Below are 24083 nucleotides of genomic sequence, written 5' to 3'. Positions count from 1 at the left end.
CCAACCATACCGCAAACCCAGGCTCGGCCTCCTCTGGTCAAGGCCCATCTCCGACTAATTCAAACCATGGAACCCCCAACTCGTCCTCAACGACGGTAAATGATACAAAAGGCAAAAGCGTTGCGCCATCTGACAGTGGAGGGCATCCTTCTATGACGATCCACCACAACGCCCATGTCATGTCCACCCCTGCCCCGACTTCTCAGCATTACAGCCCTCAACCTTCTCATACGGGAATACTTCCTGTCCAACTTCCAGGAACCGGGCCTAGCACTCCGTCCCGGCAAATCCAGCAAATCCCTCCGAGTGTGATAATTAGCCCAAGCGCTCCGGTATGTTTCACCCTGGCCTGCATTACTCTCAATATATATCGTTCATTGTTCTTGAAGTGTATTGCATTTGCACCACCAATATTTTTTGTCAAGCCTAAATCCCAAGTTACATAAGTCCGTTCTGATATTGGTCCTCTCCACCCCTAAACGTCTTTTCTTACTCTGCCCACCACTTTGGTGGCCGATAGGGCTACCCCGTTGCTCTCTGAATATTATTAGCCTCTTCTGGCCTTTCGAGTAGTATACCACATCCCGTTTGCCATTTCAGTTGACACCTTTTATGAGTTAATCTGTCATTTTCCCTCAGCCTTTTATTCCTTCAGAATTAACGTGATGGGGGTTAATATTTTGCTCTCCTGATGCTCTTGGTCACCCCTTGTGTATGTGCTTGGTTTTTGGTATACTGTTCTATCATCCCCACTTCCTGTTTACTACTTTCATTACAACCTCTCCATTCACCTCTCATCTAGAAAGTGGCCTTTCGCCCCTTTATGATCACTTCGGTTATCCATCATTTTGACTTGTTTCCTTTTTTCTGGGTGAACTTTTTAATTGAATTATCACTTCCTCTGCATCTGCCTACTGGTTTGTCCTTTTACCTTTGCATATTTTCTTTTCGTCTCAAACACATACCATCCCAATTTTAGTACAAGACTAACCATGGACTCACCTGCACAGCATATCCCTCCTCCAGGAGCTGCAGAAACAATGCCCGGTGATCTCCAGCCGCCAAAGGTTGGGCAAAAATCTCACGCTTTTGACAGACTGCATACGACCCCTAGGGATGTCCCTGAAGGAATTAGAACTCCGAAGCGACAGCATTCATCTAGATTTGATATTTCTGACCAGCGTCAGAGGGACCTTGAGAAGCTGCCCGGATTTCACGAAGTACCACCAAACCGCCGTCAAGATCTTTTTATGCAGAAAATTGAACAGTGCAATATTATCTTTGATTTCAATGACGCTTCTGGAGATATGAAATCGAAGGAAATCAAGAGACTCGCCCTCCATGAATTACTGGATTATGTTGCCAACAACCGATCTGTTATCACAGATTCCATGTATCCGAAGGTAGTAGAGATGTTTGCCAAGAATTTGTTTCGACCAATTCCTCCCCCCGTCAATCCTCAAGGAGATACATTCGACCCTGAAGAGGACGAGCCGGTCTTAGAAGTGGCTTGGCCTCACATTCAAGTGGTTTACGAATTTTTCCTTCGGTTTATTGAAAGTCAAGATTTCAATACCAATGTTGCTAAAGCCTACATCGACCATCATTTTGTTTTGCAAGTAGGTCCTGCCATTGCATTAAATATTTCTATCTTGTGGCTAATTAAGGGTTTTCATAGCTTTTGGAATTGTTCGACTCAGAAGATCCTCGAGAGCGCGATTTTCTCAAAACTACCCTACATCGTATCTACGGAAAATTTTTGAACCTTCGCTCGTACATTCGAAAATCAATGAACAATGTATTTTTTCAGTTTATGTATGAGACAGAGCGGTTTAACGGCATTGCGGAGCTTCTGGAAATTCTTGGCTCTATCATAAACGGTTTCGCCTTGCCGCTGAAATCGGAGCACAAGACATTTCTTACGAGGGTATTAATTCCACTTCATAAAGTCAAGAGCTTAAGCATGTATCATCCTCAGCTAGCGTACTGCATTGTGCAGTTTCTTGAAAAGGACTCGACTCTCACTGAAGATGTAACTATCCCTTCTCCGAGATGTTTGTGAACTATTTTAATCGTCAACTTAGGTTGTGCTTGGCCTCCTTCGTTTCTGGCCGAAAACCAACAGTACAAAGGAAGTGATGTTTCTCAATGAGGTTGAGGATATTTTTGAAGTCATGGACCCCGCAGAATTTGCGAAGGTCCAAGAACCTCTTTTTCACCAGTTGGCAAAATCAGTTGCTAGCTCTCATTTTCAGGTACGTTTCATGTTCGGAATGTTGCTCCTCTCTAACTAACTCATAATTCTAGGTCGCCGAGCGTGCGCTGTATTTCTGGAATAATGAGTATTTTTGTAATCTCGTTGGCGACAATGTCGAGACCATACTTCCTATCATGTTCCCCTCGTTGTATGAAAACTCGCAGGGGCATTGGAACAGGTTTGTCAGTCCCATGGCTGTCACTTCACCACGCTTATATAAAACAGGACGATACACAGCATGGTTTACACTGCAATGAAAATGTTTATGGAAATCAACCCTCAATTATTCGATGATTGTTCACATGAATACCGGGAACTTAAAAGCAGCGCTCCTGCGCGTGAACAGAGCAGAAGAGCTAAATGGGATCGGTTGGAAGCACTGGCAAAAACCCAGCGTAGCGGCGATAATACTATATGTACTCCTGCCAAACCGCTCACTATACTCCCTCCCCACTCAGAGGACCCTGAGCTTATCACCCAAGACCACCGACAACGGCTCAATGCTCTGAAATTGCAAGACGATACTACCACAAGCAAGGATTCCAACCCGCACCGGTCCTCCGAGGGAGAGGTACAAAATTCGGTTAGTGGCTCAAATATTGATTGATGTATATTCTGCCGTTTTCCTCCCTGTTCAAATTCCGCTTCACCCAATTCTTTGTCGCTATAGACTATATTATTGATGTGTTTAGCCGCGATGATTCTAACGTTGCATACGTTTGATTCAGAGGCACCGGCGTGGATCTTTCGATGACTCTCGGGGTCGACGGAGTGGAGCTGGCAGCGGGCACAGAAGACGTGGAGAGCGACGTAGCTTTGTTGGAAGTAGCAGTGGTGCAGCGCCATCGGCCCCGACGGTTACCCGTAGCAACTCTACCAGCGACGTCAAACGAACGACTTGATACAATCATTGCTTTTTGATAAAACTCGAAATTCCGTTGATCTGTACAATGATGACATTTTGGCATTAGCAAGCTGCAAACAGACCTCTAGTGATTTGGTATTTCCCTACTCTTCATACGACGGGTTCTTGACTTCGTTTTTCTCCTTGAATTCTAATATCCCCAAGTTTTTTGTGTGCATGGGAATTTTGACGTTTATTTTTTGATGCTCTCACCCAGTTTCATTCTTGCCGACCTTGGAATGTGGAAAATAGGACCTTGGATCGTTCTAGATTTGCGTCGGGCAGGGAAAAATTTTCGTTGCGGGCGGCGTTACCATTGCTCTCTGGGTTGGGCTGCCTTTTTTCTTTCTTTTTCTAATTATCAGCTTCTTTTTAGCAGATAAATTAATGCATAAATGGCTGTAGAACAGGCACAGACATTCAGGATCTGTAATGCTGAATTTTAAGATGACAACCAACTCAGGCTAGACTACACTGTTTCCCCCTGTTGAATATTCCATCTAAGCTTATAAAACATTTACATATTTTAAGTATTCGCGCGAGCGGCACTGAGATATTGGAATAGAGGGAAACTCTACTTCGCTTCGCTTGCTATGTATTTATGCAAATCCGTACATACATATAGTTATATAAACAGCGGTTGGTAAAATGCATAGGGACAGTGATGCACTTAGTACGGAGTATGAAACAGGAGAATGAGTGGCCTCCGTCTGGAGTAATATGTCCTATTCGCTGCATTAAACGCGCTCGACATAGGAAACTGGCACGTGACCGTGGAATAATATTAATACATTCCGCGCGCTTAATCTGGTAAGCGCACCGATCTAGCCCATATTTGGACTAGTGGATTTTACAGGGTCTTTGGCATGCCCCAGCTCTATGGAAACTTCTCCCTCTTAGCTTGTTGAATATTGACAATCCGGCACTTGAACACTTCCCACATAACAATTAACTCAAGGGAATTTTCATTAGAGGCATCTGTTTTACTGCTGGGGCTTTCCTACTTTCTCAACTCCCCTCTCGGGCTCTCCAGTCTCTCGTTTTTTTGCTGCCGAAAGCCCGACGCGGACCTTTTGGATGCGAAGTGACCACCTGCCTACAGTTGTCTTAGGACAACTGGGATAAAGCCGACCTACGGGTCTGGCGGCTACTTTCACCAGCCTTTTATGACGGATATGCGAGTAGATCATTCCACTGTCCGATTGCCAGAATGGAGCGCGAAATCGTGGAGCGCAACATTGACATTTATGCCGCGAAGCTGGGGGATGCTAACATTGGTATGATTTTGCCCAGTCAGTGATTGGTGCCCTGCTTACCTTGTTATACTGCTTGCTTCAGAATCAAAATTCAAAACGAATGTAGCTGTTGAGCTGCGCGACTCGTTGGAGCAACTATGTTCTCCTCCGACCTACACCATGTTCTTGACGAAATTATGGCCTGTTTGTAAGCGAATATTGAAAGGCGACCCTGTGTTCGTGAGCATGTCATGGGAACAGGTACAAACGACTTCTTGAGCCGATGAGATTCAGACGCTGACCACCCTGTGATCCACTAGAAATTGCGAAACTGTATTCTGGAAATCCTACATCGCTTGCCCCTGGACCTCCCTGATGTCGAACCCTACGCTGGTGATATGGTTGATCTTTTGATGGAACTGGTCAGAGTGGAAAATGAAGAAAATGCTGTTCTCTGTATGAAGACAATTATGGATCTTGAGCGTCGACAAATTCGAGCAACGCAGACCAGAGTCCAGCCGTTTCTTGAACTTATACGGGATATGTTTGAAGGCATGCCGCAGGTTGTCAAAGACACATTTGATATGCCAACACAAAGTTCAACTCCTGGCATGATGCCCTCAACCCCCAGTGGCGCTCAAAATTTCCAGTCACCACGGCCAAGTTCACCTGCTACCTCTGTCTCGGACCTTGTTCCCGATCAACAAGGCAACCAGCAACTGCTGAAAGGCATGCAGTCCTTCAAAGTCCTTGCCGAATGTCCGATTATCGTCGTTTCTATATTTCAAGTTCACCGTTCCTTGGTAGCGCAGAATGTAAAGGTTTTTGTTCCTCTCATAAAAGGAATTCTACTTCTCCAGGCTAAACCACAGGAAAGAGCGCACACAGAGGCTTTTGCGCAAGGAAAAATATTCACTGGAATATGCAAAGAAATTAAGAACCGAGCTGCCTTCGGAGAATTTATTACCGCACAGGTCAAAACGATGAGCTTTCTCGCCTATCTACTCAGGGTATACGCCAATCATCTACAAGATTTTCTTCCGTCGCTCCCTGGTGTGGTTGTACGGCTACTACAGGACTGCCCTAGAGAGAAGTCAAGTGCGAGGAAAGAGTTACTTGTTGCGATTCGACATATCATCAACTTCAACTACCGCAAGATATTTCTGAAGAAACTGGATGAACTTCTGGATGAACGAACCTTGATTGGTGACGGCCTTACTGTTTATGAAGCTTTACGGCCTTTGGCATACAGCATGCTAGCTGACCTAATTCATCATGTTCGGGAATCTCTGAACCGCGATCAAATTCGACGAACCGTAGAAGTGTATACGAAGAACTTGCATGACGATTTCCCCGGCACTAGCTTCCAAGCCATGAGTGCAAAGTTGCTACTCAATATGGCAGAGAAAATATCAAAACTGGAAGATAAGCGTGACGCTCGATACTTTTTGATTGTTATTCTTGATGCAATAGGTGACAAATTTGCTGCTATGAACCGCGAATTCAAAAACGCAATCAAAGCATCGGAAGATGTAAGGGATAACCCTGATGGGATCGAAAACTACCTTGCAGACAAGGACCACCCGCCTGACTGGGATGAAATTGATATCTTCTCTGCAACGCCGATCAAGACTTCAAACCCTAGGGACAGAAATGCGGACCCTGTCGCCGATAACAAATTTCTGTTTAAGACTCTAGTGAATGGTTTGAAGGGATTGTTTTATCAGCTTAAGGCTTGTAACCCCGAAGACGTGAAAATCGACCCCTCAAGCGTCCTGATCAATTGGGCAGAGGTATCTTACGGGTATAATGCAGAAGAGGTTCGGATTATTAAAAAATTGTTTCATGAAGGTGCTGCCGTGTTTCGATACTATGGCGTGGGTGACCCAGAGCCTGAACTACAATATACCTCTCCCCTAGAATTCATTACCAGCCAGTACATGCAGCAGATGAGCAAGGAAGAGAAAGATCTTCTAGAAAGCTTTGGAACTGTGTTTCATTGCATTGATCCTGCAACTTTTCATGAAGTTTTCGACAGCGAAATGCCCTATTTGCATGACCTAATGCTGGAGCATAGTGCTTTACTACACCTGCCACAATTCTTCCTGGCTAGCGAGGCAACATCACCAGCTTTTGCGGGGATGGCGTTACAATATTTAATGAGTCGTATTCATGAAGTTGGGTCCGCCGATATGAAGAAGTCGAGGATACTGCTACGGATGTTTAAGCTTTCTTTCATGGCCGTCACGCTTTTTTCAGCACAAAACGAGCAAGTGTTGCATCCTCATGTTACTAAGATTGTAACGAAATGCATAGAACTTTTTGTTACCGCCGAAGAACCGATGAATTATTTTCTTCTACTTCGTTCTCTGTTTCGGAGTATCGGCGGGGGTCGCTTTGAGTTGCTGTATAAAGAACTTTTGCCGTTGCTTGAAATGCTTCTCGAGACCTTTAACAACCTACTGATGGGTGCTAGGAAGGTTCAAGAGCGAGACCTCTATGTCGAACTTACCTTGACAGTACCCGCCCGACTTAGTCATTTACTCCCTCATCTTAGCCATCTTATGCGGCCCCTGGTAGTCGCCCTTCGTGCAGGCTCTGACCTAGTCGGTCAAGGCTTGAGGACCCTTGAGCTTTGTGTTGATAATCTTACAGCGGACTACCTGGATCCAATAATGGCACCGATCATGGATGAGCTTATGACGGCACTTTGGGACCACCTTCGACCAAACCCATACAGCCATTTTCACGCCCACACGACTATGAGAATTCTTGGGAAACTAGGGGGCAGAAACCGAAAATTTTTAAACCATCCTCCTGATCTTTCGTTTCAACAATATTCAGACGACACACCAAGTGTGGATGTGAAACTTACGGGGTCTAATAAAGAAAGGCCATTTCCTCTGGATATTGGCATTGATTTGGCTTTGGGGAAGCTACTTGAAATCCCGAAAACCCCTGCTGCGAAGGCCTCCGACACTTTCTATAAGCAGCAAGCATATCGCATGCTGAGCTCTCAGCTTAAACTTTATATCGGATTCGAAAGTCTGCCCGAAGATTTTGCAGAATCGTTGAGAATTCAGGCCAATGAAATCAGTGAATCTAGATTTTCTAGTGGTATTGATATAATGGAGAAGTCAGAACGCCAATATTCAATTCCCAAAAAGATTGCACAGGAAGAAACTTTGAAAAAGCTTCTCAAGGCATGCATGTATGCGACAACCATCCCCGACCTCAAACAAAATGCGTCCAGGTTTTTGGCGGATGTCTGCCGTCATTTCACGATTCTCGAAGTAGGACGAGCCGTTGCCCAAGCAAAACATTCTCGACGACCGTTCAATGTCTCCATGGGAGAAGGACCTCTTCATTTGGATACTAGAGTACTGTCCGATGCTGTGATCGAATGCTATGCATCTGATAACCCAGCGGTACGAGACGCCGCTAAGGAGGCAATGTTTACTGTCCGTGATTCCGCTATTGCCATCTTTGGGTCTGTTGCAAAGATCGGCAAACTTCCATTCTTTCCACATCTCGCTCGATCCTTCTGTCATGCTTGTCATGATGAAGAATGGTTCATGAAGGCTGGTGGGAGTCTAGGAATTTACCTGCTTGTCACGGATCTCGATCTTGGCGATGCCTGGCTGATGGAGCGCCAAGCGGAGTTCGTTCGTGCCCTGATGTATGTCATCAAGGATACGCCTTCGGATTTCCCTGCAAGTACTCGTATCCGTGCCCAAGAAGCGCTAGATTTCGTCCTTCGGAGGTGCACCAAAGGCCTAACAAACGAAGAACTAAAAAATGACAAAAGTAGACTTTTTGGTCTTTGTGGATTCCTGGTGCATGACCTATCACACATGAATAAGCATGTGCGTGAGGCCGCACGAAATGCATTTAAGACTATCGGCCATTCTGTTGGGGCTGAAGTTCATGAACTACTATTTCCCGTGAAAGATCGGCTACTTTTGCCAATCTTCAATAAACCATTACGCGCTCTTCCATTTTCCACTCAAATCGGCTTCATCGAGGCAATAACATTTTGTCTTGGTTTGCATCGGGACATAGTGACGTTCAATGATCAGCTCAATCGTCTTTTAATGGAATCTTTGGCACTCGCTGACGTGGATGATGATTCTCTCGCTACGAAGCCTCATGAGTTTAAAACTGCCGAACAAATTGTAAGCCTCCGTGTGGCGTGCCTTCATTTGTTATCCATGGCCATGGGGTTTCCTGATTTTGCCAGCGGCACTCAAAATACCAGCCGTGCTCGTATAATTGCCGTTTTTTTCAAATCACTTTATTCTAAATCCCCAGAGATCATCGAAGCTGCGAACTCTGGTCTACGGGACGTATTGACACAGACAAATAAACTTGGCAAGGATCTACTCCAAAATGGGCTGCGCCCAATTTTGATGAATCTTCAAGACCCCAAGCGGTTGAGTGTTGCGGGACTGGATGGCCTGGCACGATTACTCACTCTTCTTACCAATTACTTCAAGGTTGAAATTGGGGCACGTTTGCTGGATCATATGAAAACAATTGCAGATGATATCGTCCTCCAGAAGGTATCGTTTGGTTTGGTTGAACAGAGTCCCCAGATGAAAATCGTGGCTGCAATATTCAACATTTTTCATCTTCTTCCCCCTGCAGCTACCTCATTCATGGATAATCTAGTCAACAAAGTCCTTTCCTTGGAAGAGAAACTCCGAAGAACTGCTAATAGCCCTTTCAGAAAGCCGTTGGTCAAATATTTGAATCGATATCCTAAAGAAAGCTGGTCTTTCTTCCAAGTCCGATTCCATGATGAAAGGTTCGGGCGCTTCTTTGGGCAATTGCTCGCTGATCCGGAAAGTTCATCGTTAAGGGCTGCAGTGGCAGCAGATACGAACACTTTCGTCACAATTGCATTCTGTCAGTCGGAATCTCCGGCTCGGAACACCGCTGCCATCAATGGCATATGTGCCGCCTATTCGATGTCTTGTTATGATGCTACGAAAGGATGGCTTTCCGGAAGCCCCGATTTGAAGCGACATCTTTTGAATGCCGGTCGGGACCTTGAGTCAAAACTACGAGGCGATAAGTTGCCAGTGAATGAACGACTGAGAGTCAAACAAGCAGAGGAACAATTAATAGAGATATTCACCGTCTATCTCTCCCAGAACCTCCAGGATCTGGATTTTCTTTTCGACTTGATTGATAAGATTTCTGCAGGTGAATTGAAATCTACCATTGCTATGCCAAAATTTCTTTTTGGAAATATCATCTGCAATGATTCGATTGATTATCGGAGATCTGTCATAATGCGTTGTCTAGACTTGTTCTCTCAACGAAGCTCGTCACAAAAGCTAAAAACCTATGCCTTTCGAAACCTCGTAAATCCAATCCTCGCAAAGGACGTGCAAAAAACTTGGGGAAGCCCAAATACAGGCCCCAAATTAATGGATAAAAGCATGACTGAGTCTATCCATAATCGTCTATGGAAACCGCAGCTTGGTGATATTAGCGAGGAGTCCTCTCAAACAGGTGTTGATCATTCGCGAATGGCGTTGCTGCAGCTTTCTGCTCTTCTGATCAAATATCATCACGCAACTGTACAAGAGACTCGTAAAGACATTATCAAATTCGCTTGGAGTTATATTCGCCTTGAAGACATCATCAACAAATACGGTGCTTACGTGTTAATCAGCTATTTTATTGCTCACTATGAAACCCCTTCCAAGATAGTGATCCAGATATACGTCGCTCTGCTGCGAGCCCATCAAAATGAAGGCAAAGCTCTTGTGGCACAAGCTCTCGAGATATTAGCACCAGTTCTTCCTAAGCGTGTCAACTCGACAGGTGACACCAGATATCCGCTCTGGGCAAGATGGCCACGCCGTATCCTTGCTGAGGAGACTGCAAACTTGCAGCAAGTCATGAGCATCCTTCAATTCCTTGTTCGTCAGCCCGATTTATTCTACGAATCTCGTGAAAATTTTGTTCCTCTTATCGTGCCCTCTTTGGTTAAAATCGCAGCGCCCCCTAGCCCATCTATGGAGAGCAAAAAGCTTGCTCTTAATTTAATCGGTTTAATATGGACTTGGGAGAAACGGCGAGTGAAAGAACAAATATCCGCAAGTCCAAAGTCAAGAAAACGAAAATTAGACGAAGTCCAAGGTTCTCCGTCTCTGCCGCCAGGGCCGCTTCCCCCAAAAGACCGCCCAGACTATATGGTACCACTTGATCTAAGAACAGCCCTTATTAAGTATTTGGTAACGTTTATCTGCGGACTACCAGAGCGATTCGCTGTCCCAGCAGCAAAATTACGCGAACTGCCGTCGCCAAAGACGCCCCCTTTTGTTATGTATGGAGACATGATTACTCGAGCTGTACAGTTGCTACGGAATCTTCTCTCTTCTGGTTTCTGGACTGATCTTGACATTGATCTTTACCAGAAAGTCACTGAGCCAATCCTTGCTGGCGAGAAGGCAGAAAAGCCAGATGAGAAACACATCACTGGTATGGTTAATTCGCTGCAGGTATTACGGGTACTACTTGCGGCTAAACCAAATGAATGGGTTGCCAGTCGTGCACCTATTGTTCAAGGACTATTAGAAAAAGCATTGCGGCTGGACAACCCGGAACTCCAGGATTGTTTACATGGTATTGAAGATGACATGGATATTGCCCCTAAACTTCCTCCACCTGTTAAGCGGGTGCTGGATTCTTTACCTCAAAGCCAACCAGCGGATGATGACTCTATGGATGTCGATGATACGCCCACTGAATTTGTCACGTATTTATCTGCGATTGCTACGGAGTCTCTTTCTGCCAATAATTACGTGTCAGCTATTAACATTCTTTGGACTCTCTCAAATAGCCGTCCAGCAGAGATGGATCAGCATATTCCACATGTGATGAAAGTTCTTTCACAAAAACTGGCAAAAGATCATGTTGCTGTTTATACTAACAATCATAACAATACCCCTAATAATAGAAATGGGAACTCAGAGCAAGCTGTCACTGATGAACAGGAATTTGAGCTTGGAGTGAACCTTATACTCAAGACAATTGACCTAATTGCTGCCCGTATGTCACAGCTGGGCGAACAGCGACGACCATTTCTCAGTGTTCTTGCTCAACTGGTTGAGCGATCACAAAATGCTCAACTGTGCTCCAAAGTGTTGGGAATGGTTGAGTCTTGGATATTCCATTCCACAGAGTCCTGGCCAACATTAAAAGAAAAGACTGCAGTATTGCATAAGATGTTACTGTTCGAAACAAGGCAAGACCAAACAATGCTGAAGAAATTTCTAGAGCTGGTGATAAAAATTTATGAAGACCCCAGGATTACACGGACAGAACTCACTGTTAGACTGGAACATGCTTTTCTTATTGGAACGAGAGCCCAAGATGTTGAAATGCGCTCTCGTTTCATGGCTATCTTTGACCGAAGCTTGACACGATCTGCATGCCGGCGACTCACTTACGTTCTTACTTCACAGAACTGGGATACCCTGGCAGACTCCTTTTGGCTAACGCAGGCTTCTCAATTGGTTATGGGATCGCTTGATGTGAACTATCCGGCAAAACTACACCCGGAAGACTATACACTAGCGCCGACCTCGTTTTTGTTCAGCCATATGGAGAAAGATCCATCGAAAGACAACGTTATAGTGGACAGTAGTTTAGAGTCATTGGTCGCCGACCATCGGAGCTTCTGCTTAGAACTTGCTGATGTCAAAGTTCGTGACCTCCTAGATCCTCTAGCCCAGTTACAACATGCCGATCCGAAAACTGCTTACCAAGTATGGGTTACACTCTTTTCGATTTGTTGGTCTGCGTCAACCCGAGAAGAGAGGATTGATTTAGAAAAAGGGGTTGTGACGCTATTAACTAAGGAGTATCACCAAAGACAGCTTGATGACCGGCCTAATGTTGTCCAGGCTTTGCTTGAAGGCGTAATACGGGCCAAACCGCGTTTCAAAATTCCCCCGCACGTTCTCAAATTCCTCAGTAGGACCTATGACGCTTGGTATATAGCGGCTGTTGCCCTTGAGCAGTCAGCTATAAGCCCTATTATCGATACCCCGACTGTACGGGAAAGCAATCTTGACGCACTCGTTGAAATCTATTCTGGTTTGCAGGAGGACGATATGTTCTATGGAACTTGGCGAAGACGTTCTAAATTTGTTGAATCAAATGCTGCGCTTTCCTACGAACAGCAAGGGATGTGGGATAAGGCACAACAACTTTATGAATCGGCTCAGATAAAGGCGCGTACTGGCGCTATTCCGTTTTCTCAAGGCGAATATTTCCTCTGGGAAGATCACTGGGTTCTCTGTGCTCAAAAAATGCAACAGTGGGAAATTCTGGGAGATTTTGCTAAGCATGAAAATTTCAATGATTTATTGCTTGAGTCTATTTGGAGAAGCTTGGACAGCTGGCAGGGCGATTCTAATCGAGAACAGATAGAATCTCTGATCAAATCCGTCTCTGATGCTCTTACTCCAAGACGAGCTTTCTTTCAAGCGTTTATGTCACTTCTGAAATTCCATTCGAAACAAGAAAGCCCTCAAGAGTTTCATAATATTTGTGATGAAGCAATTCAACTGGCAATCCGCAAATGGCACCAGCTTCCGAAGCGCATCACCAACGCCCACATTCCAGTTTTACAGCTATTTCAACAACTTGTTGAGCTACATGACGCAAGTGTGATTTGCAGTAGCTTAAACCAGACAAATGAGAGGAATCTAGACACAAAGTCTGCCGAATTGAAGCTTCTTCTTGGCACCTGGCGTGATCGACTCCCTAACGTATGGGACGATATCAACTCTTGGCAGGATCTTGTCACCTGGAGGCAGCATATCTTCCAACTGATCAACAATACATATCTTGCACTCCTGCCTCCACAGACTAATAGTGTTGCCAGTAATTCTTATGCCTACAGAGGTTACCATGAAACTGCCTGGATTATCAATCGATTTGCCCACGTTGCCCGGAAGCACCAAATGTCCGATGTTTGTATAACTCAACTCGGCCGCATTTATACCCTCCCGAACATTGAGATTCAGGAAGCATTCTTGAAACTAAGAGAGCAAGCAAAATGTCACTATCAGAATCCGAAGGAGCTTACCAATGGTCTAGACGTTATCAACAACACCAACCTAGGATATTTTGGTGCGCAGCAGAAAGCAGAATTCTTCACCCTGAAAGGCATGTTTTTAGCAAAATTGGATCAGCCAAACGATGCCAACGATGCGTTTGGGGTTGCGTTATATTATGACCTGCGGCTTCCAAAGGCCTGGGCCGAATGGGGCCAGTATAGTGACCAGCGGTTTAAGGCAGACCCAACCGATATGGAGCTGGGAAGTAACGCTATGAGCTGCTATCTCGAAGCAGCAGGACTTTATAAAAATCACAAGTCAAGAAAACTTCTGAGTCGTATTCTGTGGTTGCTAAGCCAAGATAATGATGAAGGTAAAATTTCGGGAGCGTTTGAGAGTTTCAAAGGCGACACTCCAGTTTGGTATTGGATTACCTTCATACCGCAGCTTCTTACCAGCCTTTCACATCGCGAAGCTCGGCTTTGCAAAGCGGTACTTGGGAAAATTGCGAAACTCTATCCCCAATCGTTGTTTTTTCTGTTACGTACTTCACGCGAGGATTTACTAGGGATCAAGAAGAACCAGGAGCAGAAGCAAGAAAAGCTTAATCGTATGAAGCAGCAACAGGGATCTCCTCAGATTAAGACTGAGAACAAACCAGCCGCCCAGAATACAGAGGGAGGAGCAAATTCTGCAGCTGGCGCTGGCTCTCCTAGTTTATCGGGACAGACAAATCCAGCGCCACCACAGACTAATGCGACTCCTGAGACGACGCAGAAGGAAAAACAACCCTGGGAATATGCTGAAGACATCATGGCGGGCCTGAAAACAGCATTCCCCTTACTGGCACTATCGATGGAGACAATGGTGGATCAAATTCACAAGAACTTCAAATGTCCACCAGACGAAGACGCATATCGTCTCATCGTAGCACTTCTCAACGACGGACTTGCGTATGTGGGTCGGATGCCTTCTTCATATGCACAAGATTTCAAGCTCCCACATTCCACTGAAGCCAACATCACACGATTTGCGGAAACAATTCTTCCAGCCCATATTCGAAAGTCATTTGAGGCGGATTTTGTCATTAAAAAGCCAACAATGTACGAGTATATACAGAAACTTCGCAAGTGGCGTGATAAATTTGAGGAGAAACTCGATCGTCGCCCTCAGTTTCAATTCCTTGAATCGTATTCTCCCCATCTTAGTGAATTCAAATTCCAGAAATTTGACGAAGTGGAAGTTCCCGGCCAATACCTAGAACATAAAGATAAAAACCAGGACTTCGTGCGTGTTGACCGCTTTTTACCAAATGTCGACCTTGTACGAGGGATTGGTGTATGTCACAGGCGATTAAAGATGCGTGGCCACGACGGGAGTGTGCATGCCTTTGCTGTTCAGCATCCAGCCGCTCGTCATTGTAGACGTGAGGAGAGAATGCTGCAGCTCTTCCGAATTTTCAATTGCATTCTCCGCAAGAGAAAAGAAAGCCGTCGCCGAAATATTTACTTCTATCTTCCACTGATGGTTCCCCTTGCGCCACATATACGACTCGTTCAGGATGATCCGACTTACATCACATTGCAAGGAATATACGAAGACCATTGCCGCCAAACTGGTATGAATAAAGACGAGCCCATGTTGTATACTATGGAGAAAATGCGGGCACTCGCAGAAAATAAGGTTAATGTAAGTCAAGTCCTATCTCAATAGACACCAAACCAGTTTATCTGATAGTCAACAGCGTGCCCCAGATCATTCTGTCGTGTTACGCACAGAAATATTCTCTGCAATCCAACAAAAATGGGTTCCAAATACTGTTTTATTACAATTCATTCAGCAGATTTACCCTCAATATTCGGATTTCTGGCTTTTTCGTCGCCAATTCTCCTACCAATACGCGGCCATAGCGTTCATGACGTACGTCATGCATATGGGCAACCGGTATCCGAGCAAGATCCATATCTCTCGTCGAACTGGCGATATCTGGAGCTCTGAGCTAATACCGGCAATGAATAACGTTAAAGCGTTGTTCTACAACCCCGAGCACGTTCCATTTCGACTCACACCTAATATTCAAACGCTGATGGGGCCATTGGCAACAGAAGGAATCTTTGCTTGTGCTATTATGGCAATTGCACGATGTCTATCGGAGCCTCGACTCGAGTTAGAGCAACAACTTAGCATTTTTGTTCGAGATGAATTGTTGATTTGGGCTGCTGCACAGCAACGTGTCTTGCCGCAAATGCGTGACCTTGTGCAGAACAACATTGACTTCATTGTCAATCGTGCAATTAGTCTGGCCAGCCCACCCGAAGGCAACCTACCGGCCAACCAGTCTGTTATCGATCTTATTTCCAAGGCAGCGAACCCGCAAAGTTTAGCGCAGTGCGAAGCATTATGGATGCCATACATGTAATTTTTCTTAATTATTGATTTGATGTTACTTTCTATTATCTATTCCTCAGTTGAGGCATTGTGGTTCTTATGATGCGATGTTCTTCTTAGTTGATCCCTTTAACGTTCGATGGCTTCAAATGGTACAATGTGATGATTGGTTGGGTCTGGTAAAATGGTTGGTAGCATGGCGTTTTTAGGAGAGGATCCCATGCAAATTAATTAGCTACTGTACAATCACTTCGGGCGAATGGGCCAATTCACCCAAACTTCAATAAAACACTTCATTTGATTCATGTATGTACGTTAATCCAGAACCATTAAACACGTCTGCCGTCCATGATAGCAACCACTAACACCAAGTCCAAGAATTGTAGGTACCAGGTGACCTTATCAAAAGAGACTCATTAATTCTTATAAATAACCGCATCTCACTCTATACCAGGGGTGTCTTCTTTTTGATTCCTAGGTCGGCTGAAAATACCTTTTTAGGTCTCTTTACTCTGGTAAAAGAAGGGGGCGGCATTTCAGTAGAATTCGATAGGGTAGAATCTGCTGTGTCCGTTTCGACGTCAACCAACCGACGTATACGCTCACCATCTTTTGTCGTAAATGCCTGACGCGCCAGTTCGGCATCATCCGCATCAGCTTTGGCTCGAGCCTCGTCTGCTTCCTGTTTCGCACGAAGCAATGCAAATTCCTCCCCGCCCTTTTCGCCACGTTCTATTCGCGCATTTCTTGTCCGTATTTCGTCTAATGCGTCTGCGACTGCCATCTCCCGCTTTGAATCTAACATCTTTTCTTCAAGTTCCATCATTTTGTCTCTCTCTGCTTTTTCTTCAGCTTCATTCTCCTCTCTTTCCAGACGGTCCAGAGTTTCCTCCTCAGTTTCGTGAACTTGACTTCCTTTAGCCTCTCTCCACGGCTCAAAATTTCGTTTAGCGCCTTTCTCGCAGGTGTAATCCATGTTCTTCGGGTCCGTTTTGAACGTTATTTCACTAGAACATCGAGTGCATCTGATATAGAATCGGTATATAGGAATATTGAGATAGCGCTCATCTGTAGTTTCTTTTCTGGCATTAAATTTCCGACCCTTATAAATATACTCGCCACAATTGGTGCATTTTAGGCTGAACGGGGCCATCAACCGAACGGTCAGTAATTTGGGACCCGTTGCGCGTAAATGCTTGGGAGTGCGTGTAATAGCCGACGGGTCAAAGTCTGGCGGATAGTATTTCGTCTTTAATTATAGTGTCAGCATGGGCTCTGAACGGATTCAGTATAAGAAGACACTTACAAGAACCTTGCGTTCAGACATATTGGCCGAATGCTATTTTGATAGGCAATTGTTGCCAAATGAATAATACTGCGTTTAATAATCTGTACTGTGACCTGGCAAAAGCTCACGTTTAAGATATGAATGGTAGGCCATCACTGACAACGACTTAGTTACATAAGCACATATACGTTATCAGCACGTGATCTAGCTAGATTAAGAATAAGGTTGACTACTAGTAGTTCATTAGTCATCAGTAATGTCAAACAGTGCAAACAAAACATCTTAGAGGACAAATGCGGGCCGAAGTGTTTCTGTGCTTGATATAGGGCCTTCAACGCTGCCCATGTCTGGCTCTTGGATCCAGTGTCTATGTTGTCCAAGATACTCAATGATTCCTATAACATCTGTACCTTCGACTTTAGGCCGCTATGGAGGACTTTCTTCGCAGCTGGAGGCAAGAAGCTCTTAATAGAGGGCAGCATGATGCTGCAGTTTATATTGGGGACAAGGTGCTTGCCCTGACCAGTGAGTTTTTTGCAGAATAATTGGCTATTTCTTATGCGTGTGGAAGTAGCTGATAGTCTCTAGACAGCGATAACGATGCTTTCTGGCTTGCCCAAGTCCACTTTTCGAACAACAACTATACACGAGCATTGGCATTACTTTCTCGAAAAGACTTGATTTCCAGAAGTTCCTCCTGCAAATACCTCGCTGCACACTGTTACATACAACAAAATAAATTTGAACAAGCCCTTCAAGTGCTTGGTGAACACAATCCTAGCCATTTGATTACCACCGCAAGCAATAGCCGACGGAAACTGCAACACAGGAATGGAGGGTCTCACATAACTCTGCGGAATGGAAAGTCGGCTTCAAGGCTAGACAAATTAGACAGAAACGAAGACCAAGAGCGAGAGGATACGAAACATCTTAAATTTGAAGCTGCAATGTGCTACCTCAGGGGTCAATGTTATGCCCGTCAAAATGCATTTGATCGGGCACGGGACTGCTACAAAGACGCTGTACGAATCGATATTCAATGCTTTGAAGCATTCGACCAGCTCATGAAGAATTCTTTAATGTCCCCCGCTGAAGAGCTCGTATTCTTAGAGTCTCTTGACTTCGACTCGATAAATCCTTCCTCTGACCCATCGGTATCTCAGGAGGCCGCAGAGTTCGTCAAACTACTATACACGACACGACTTTCGAAATATTCATCGCCTTCAACTATTTCTCATGCGACTGAAACGCTATGCACGCATTACAACTTAGCTGAAAACCCGGATCTTCTTTTGTCCCGTGCAGAGACACTGTATACCCAATGTCGATTCCCAGAGGCTTTAGAATTGACATCTTCTATATTATCATCCCCTGATTCCAAGTCCGTTGTTGCTGCCCCTTCTCAAGGAAGCCAGGGCTGTAATCTCGGACATTCCCCGTCCGTCTACCCTCTCCATCTCGCTTGTCTCTACGAAACAGGTGCGACGAATGCGTTGTTCCTATTAGCCCATACATTGGCGGACAATGCACCGGATGAATCTTATACTTACCTTGCTATCGGGGTTTACTATTTATCGGTATCAAAAATTGCCGAGGCGAGAAGATTCTTTTCTAAAGCATCTCTGCTGGATCCACATTCAGCGCCCGCCTGGATAGGATTTGCTCATACATTTGCTGCCGAAGGAGAACATGACCAAGCCATCGCAGCATACAGCACTGCTGCAAGGCTCTTCCAAGGCAGTCACCTACCCCAACTATTTCTCGGCATGCAACATTTAGCCCTAAACAACATGTCTCTTGCCCATGAATATCTTTCTGCAGCGTACAATATGTCCTCCGGTTCTCTATCCGATGGCTCTGCATCTGTGTCGTTTTCCATAAACTCCAGTGGATTGCAGCAGTTCGCCCCAACCAGCGGTGATCCTCTTGTCCTAAATGAAGTTGGTGTCGTTCTGTATCATCAGGCCAATTTAGAAGGTGCAATCCAACTTTTTCGTCAAGCATTAGCATTAGCAGCTTCATTGCAATGCGACCCAGGCGCCTGGCTAGCGACTCGCGCGAACCTAGCGCATGCTTTACGGCGTCGAGGCGAGTTCGATGCCGCATTAGAAGAATTCGAGGAATGTCTTAGAATTGGTGCAGGGGGATCCGTGACGGGCCATACGAGTAAGGCTGGAGTCGGCACTACTTTATCCGCTGGCCCAGCCGTTGTTGGTGGATATGAAGATAGAGGCCTTACTGGGTCACTACACACAGCCCGTGGACTCGTACTCCTAGAGTTAGGTAGGGTGACGGAAGCCGTAACAGCACTTCACGAAGCTGTTCGTGTACTGGGGACGAGTGGTGGTGATGCCGCTGCTGGTGCAGGGGTTGCAGGAACATTGCTTTCAAAGGCTCTAGAAATCTGGGCTCTAGAGGACAACCAAGATTCAATTCAGCATCCAAAACAATTAGAGCAGCCCAGTGATTCAGCTAACGCGAAGCTGCTCAGTACTAAGGGAAAGGAGGCTCCCAAATCGAAGCACCTGAATCAGGCTGGCAGCAAAGCCAACGCCCAAAAGCCTCCAGTTCCCGTGCCAGAATGGACTGACGATGTCATTGATCATGAATCTTCCAATCATAATGGGAATGGCCATTCTACAATGATGGAACTTGATGGTGAGGCGGATGGTATTCTCAACCATGCTATTGCACGGATTCGAAGCAAGCATGCCTCGACCAGAAAAGATGCTCTAACCAGCCACCCACCCGATGCTCCTGAGCGTAGTCGACAGATCCGTTCAACGAGAGCTACCAGCCGACGGAAGAGCCCTATACGACGGGGTCTTGGTGGATAGATATTTGCTTCCCTTGAGGCCCTCTTACCCGCACGAATTAAATGCCCATTCTTGGGTTTTTGAACTTGTTATCGGACCTTTACTGCTGCTGGACTTGGGGCAGCTTGTAGGTACTTATTACATCCGCTTCATGGATAGATAGCCTGCTATTATAATCCATTTCGAGACAGCGATTTCTACATAAACGAAATGAATACTGTTTTGATGATTCTAGACAGTACCTGTCACTGTCGCATCTCCAGATACTGTTCCAAGCCGATTAAACCTCAAAATAGCCAAAAAGAAAACAACTAAATTTCCTGGCTACGAGCATATTTTGCCGCCTCCCCCAATAAGAATAATCTTCAATCAAACCAATCCCCTTCCCAACTACCAGAATAACAACAGAAAAAGTAGCCTCCCAAGAATTATTTCTTATTTCATATCATGAAATGAAACCAACGCCTTATCCAAATCGACCGCGTGGAGAATCCTAGCCACCCGAAAATGTCTACAAACAATATGAAAAATACTACTTTTATGTACAGACAAAACATTGTTTCCACCTATTGGTATATACTTGTATATACTCCCAAACCAAAATAAAAGTGTTAGCACGCCTGTACACCAGAGCTCGGACATGCGCGGACTAAGCTATGTAAGATGAACGATATATAGAATCCTCAGGGCCAGAGTGGAGGATGGATATATTCAGCCGCCCGGTCCAGTAAATTTGGTAAATTCCACTCCGAACTTCCAGAGCTTTCTGGAGTAGGAGGAGGCAAAGATCCGGACCGGGCAGATCCTGGAACTTGCTGGGCATTGGGCCCATTGATAGAACCTGCAGGGGTGACGTACCCTGAAATACTAACGCCCGGGGTCGATGACATCGCTGAGAGCGTTGCAACAGATTGTGATTGCGATTGTCTGCTATGCATACTATATGCAGCGTTCAGCTTTTGCAAAGCTCTAAGTGACTTTGTGAGTGGTTTCTGCCACTGCGTGTCTGTATCTGCGGCCACCGACGCAGGGACAGTGGACGTCGTCGAAACTTGGGATGGATCTAGCGTTGGCATTGGAATATTGGTTACACCGTTTATAAGACGAGATGGGCTTTCCGACGCGGGGTTGCGGGCACGAGGGGCGGAGTCCTTTTCGGCGACATCCGCCGCGGTACGCTCTGCAATAGCATTTTCAAGTTGTAGTAAAAGACGGCGGATATGAGGGTCATATTTGGCTTCCTCCAGCACAGCTAGTAGAAAGCCAGAGCTAATCGAGCGTTGCATACTGATCCAAGACCGTGAGGCTTGAGGGTTCGCTGCGTGCAGCTCGACATAAGCTTCGACGGTCCTGCTGAGGGCCTGGATACATTCTTTCCGTATCGCGGCTGTCGTTGTATCAATTGAATCAGCTGGAACTTTCAATACTGGGCGACAAAGTTCCGATGTAATATAAGATGAATGCAGTTTCAGCCCAATCCTTTGTAGATGCTCTGTTGGTTTAGAACAAAATTGGGAATCACGAAGGTGGGGGGCAGCGTCTGCCATAATTCGTTTTATCTCTTCTTTGTAAGCCCTGATAACAGCAAATCCCATCTGAGATTGAGGAGAAAGCATTCGACTTCGGACAATCTCGAGGGTCAGAGCAATGATACGACAAAGAGTCTCGAAAAATGTTCTATTGCCAGGCTGCGAGCTTGGGTGATAAGGGATATCAGGGTGGCCAAAAGCCATGGTGGATGGTCGGTCGTATGATAATGAAAAATGGCTATCTTGCCAAGCAGTGGACCACCTTTCCTAAGGTATTAGAAACGCTTTGAGTCTTAGTTGAACTTCGCGATGTGTAAACATACCATACTTTCCGTCTAATATCCCGCTCGGCGGGAGAAAATTTGTGTGATTCGACCTGTAGCCCAAGTGAAATCACCATTCTCAACGTCATACCTTTCCAATATTAGTTAGGAAGTCTCTACATAATAAGATGCATTCCACTCACCCAATAAGACGTAGGCAGCACCAGGATTCATATTGTGGGAAAGTACATTTCCAATAATTAGTAGCGTCTGGATGGCATTCACATTTGGTTGTGAAACGAAGTTTATTGCGCGCAGGCATTGATATGAACAACACACTAGACGGTATCAGAAATGCCAAGGGATATATGTGTGAACAGCTTACCGTAGACTTGAGAAGTCAGCTCCCGCTCTTTGCCTAACATGTTGGAAGACTGGCACCCCGCGGCGAGCACAGCAAAGAGCAAACCGATAAAATCTATGCTCATTCCGAAGGGTTTGTCTATCGCGTCGGTATCCTCTGTAGAGACCCTACGTGCGCGGTTCCGCAGGAACACTTCCAGGTCTGCGGCAAATATATCTATATCCGGTATAACCGGGTAGAGCGTACCGCCAATATCACGATAGCAACAAAATAACCTAGTAAGAAGTCAGACTAGGTTAGGTATTGAGGGTCAAAGGGCACCATGGGACTAACCTGTGGCACTGATCATCATCTGGCAAAGCACTACAAACAGCATTGATATCAAACGTAGAACTGTTCGAGGACCATAGATCAATAAAGGGGTACGTCACTAGCTCATTATCAAGGCCGAGCTTAGGGAGAATACTCCCCTCGCTGTTAAGAGCCTGTGCGGCCTCCTGAGAGGTGCCAGAACCACCCATAATATAGGCCAGAACCGACCGTGAGCCGAGGTGAATAGTTCCATTCCCTAATTCATTGGATGCATGTACGCCTTCTTGCTCAGAAGACGGCGCTTCATGGCTAGTAGGGCCTTCGCCTATCTCGGAGGCGGCACGTGGAGGGATGAGGACTCCCTCCATCCCCATGCGTAATGATGAAATGGTCTGTTCCATCTCCTTCAACTTTGAGCAGACATTCTCCCATTCATCTCTCGACATTGTAACCCTCGTTGGGTCGGTAGCCACACCAGACGGGCTGATTCCAAGCCCAATGGCAGGGCTACCGCCATCGCAGACTTCCTGTTTCACCAAGGTCTGAGGTACAACTTGACGCTTTTTCGACGGCCGTTCGTAGGAACACAGGTCGGCATGATCTCGTTTAACGCATCCATCGCAGGGGAGATTGCGGTCGCATTTAACTTTTCGTGTATGACAGGGATAACAGGCCTTTGGCTCGCGGGCTTTGCGCTTTGTGCGGATGATGGCGTCGACCTCGGCCTGGGGAAGCTCAGAAACAGGGTTGGATAAAGGCTGCAGAGGCGTGGCGGCGGGAGGAGTATTCAACGGCAATGACATGGCGTCAACCGGCCTGTGGAACGAGTGTTCGGATCGGATGGATTCGCATCGCAAGTTGCCATGTTTTGGGTCGCCGATCCTGCGATGACATCGCCAAAAGTTGGCAGCCGGGTACAGGTGACTAAGCCAAACTTGGCCGGATTATTAAAATACCGGGCCGGTGTCGGCGCCTAGGCCGTATTTTTGTCGCCTAACGCGGCTGCAGCCCCGATTAGCCGCATTAAGGATGACGTAAGTATCCGCGACACGAGGCCGTTTTCATAACGACAAAGACGCTCAAGCATACGATAGGGGGACGTTTTGAACACACTAGTACAGTCTCTCATGCCAATAAGTGGAGCACTATATTCAATGCTGGCAGTCTTACCAGCGCTCCGGCGCTCTGGAGACCCTTGGGCGAATATGTTTGGATTGGACCAAATCGTCACATTCCAAGTCCGAAGCCGATGATTGTTGCGAGAGAATATCCTTCTTTCAACAAGCAACCGCTTCATCTTTAATGACATTATTGTTGCGACTATTTCACCACTGAATGTTACCAAACTCCGGAGTCGTTGGTTTGCAGACCCTAATTCTTTCAGCCACCTACGAATAGGCGATGAGTTCAGGATCTTCCATATTTCCTACAACATTACTCCGTACTCCTCAAATACGATGGAAACACTAGTATATAATCATTTGCCTAATCTTCCACGCATCATTGATTCTAGCGATGCATCACTAGAGATTTTAATGCGACGAGTATATCCTAACTGACAGCGGTAGTTGACTGGGCCGGCTGTGGACAGGGAATATGCAGCTATTTATAGTTGTTACAGACATAGAACATTAATTTTACAGC

The 24083-nt window shown here is 45.7% G+C and overlaps 5 protein-coding genes across 5 annotated transcripts; 3 read left to right on the top strand and 2 right to left on the bottom strand.

Moving 5' to 3' along the window:
* Positions 1 to 992: 992 nt before the first annotated feature.
* RTS1 (serine/threonine-protein phosphatase 2A 56 kDa regulatory subunit delta isoform) lies at positions 993 to 2864 on the top strand (the record flags this gene model as incomplete). The annotated part of the gene is made up of 5 exons (XM_049249892.1): positions 993 to 1619; positions 1679 to 2032; positions 2085 to 2255; positions 2308 to 2435; positions 2483 to 2864. The coding sequence occupies 5 exons, from the start codon at positions 993 to 995 to the stop codon at positions 2862 to 2864; spliced, it is 1662 nt and encodes a 553-aa protein (XP_049111052.1).
* Positions 2865 to 4371: 1507 nt separating this feature from the next.
* On the top strand, positions 4372 to 15898 carry TRA1 (transcription-associated protein 1; the record flags this gene model as incomplete). The annotated part of the gene is made up of 4 exons (XM_049249891.1): positions 4372 to 4438; positions 4500 to 4657; positions 4717 to 15168; positions 15224 to 15898. 4 exons carry the CDS (start codon positions 4372 to 4374, stop codon positions 15896 to 15898), a joined length of 11352 nt encoding a protein of 3783 aa, XP_049111051.1.
* A 414-nt stretch (positions 15899 to 16312) lies between these two features.
* On the bottom strand, positions 16313 to 17194 carry cwf16 (Pre-mRNA-splicing factor cwf16; the record flags this gene model as incomplete). The annotated part of the gene is made up of 2 exons (XM_049249890.1): positions 16313 to 17116; positions 17174 to 17194. The coding sequence occupies 2 exons, from the start codon at positions 17192 to 17194 to the stop codon at positions 16313 to 16315; spliced, it is 825 nt and encodes a 274-aa protein (XP_049111050.1).
* A 389-nt stretch (positions 17195 to 17583) lies between these two features.
* Positions 17584 to 19992, top strand: cut9 (anaphase-promoting complex subunit Cut9; the record flags this gene model as incomplete). Its single annotated transcript, XM_049249889.1, has 2 exons — positions 17584 to 17680; positions 17744 to 19992. 2 exons carry the CDS (start codon positions 17584 to 17586, stop codon positions 19990 to 19992), a joined length of 2346 nt encoding a protein of 781 aa, XP_049111049.1.
* A 662-nt stretch (positions 19993 to 20654) lies between these two features.
* On the bottom strand, positions 20655 to 23242 carry LOZ57_000791 (uncharacterized protein; the record flags this gene model as incomplete). The annotated part of the gene is made up of 5 exons (XM_049249888.1): positions 20655 to 21762; positions 21824 to 21914; positions 21967 to 22101; positions 22149 to 22402; positions 22461 to 23242. The coding sequence occupies 5 exons, from the start codon at positions 23240 to 23242 to the stop codon at positions 20655 to 20657; spliced, it is 2370 nt and encodes a 789-aa protein (XP_049111048.1).
* Positions 23243 to 24083: the final 841 nt, after the last annotated feature.

This window comes from Ophidiomyces ophidiicola (genome assembly GCF_022830035.1).
Source record: "Ophidiomyces ophidiicola strain CBS 122913 chromosome Unknown scaffold_2, whole genome shotgun sequence".
Lineage (NCBI taxonomy): Eukaryota > Fungi > Ascomycota > Eurotiomycetes > Onygenales > Onygenaceae > Ophidiomyces > Ophidiomyces ophidiicola.
Note: the sequence above shows the minus strand (reverse complement) of the source record. Positions and strands in the feature narration are given on the sequence as shown.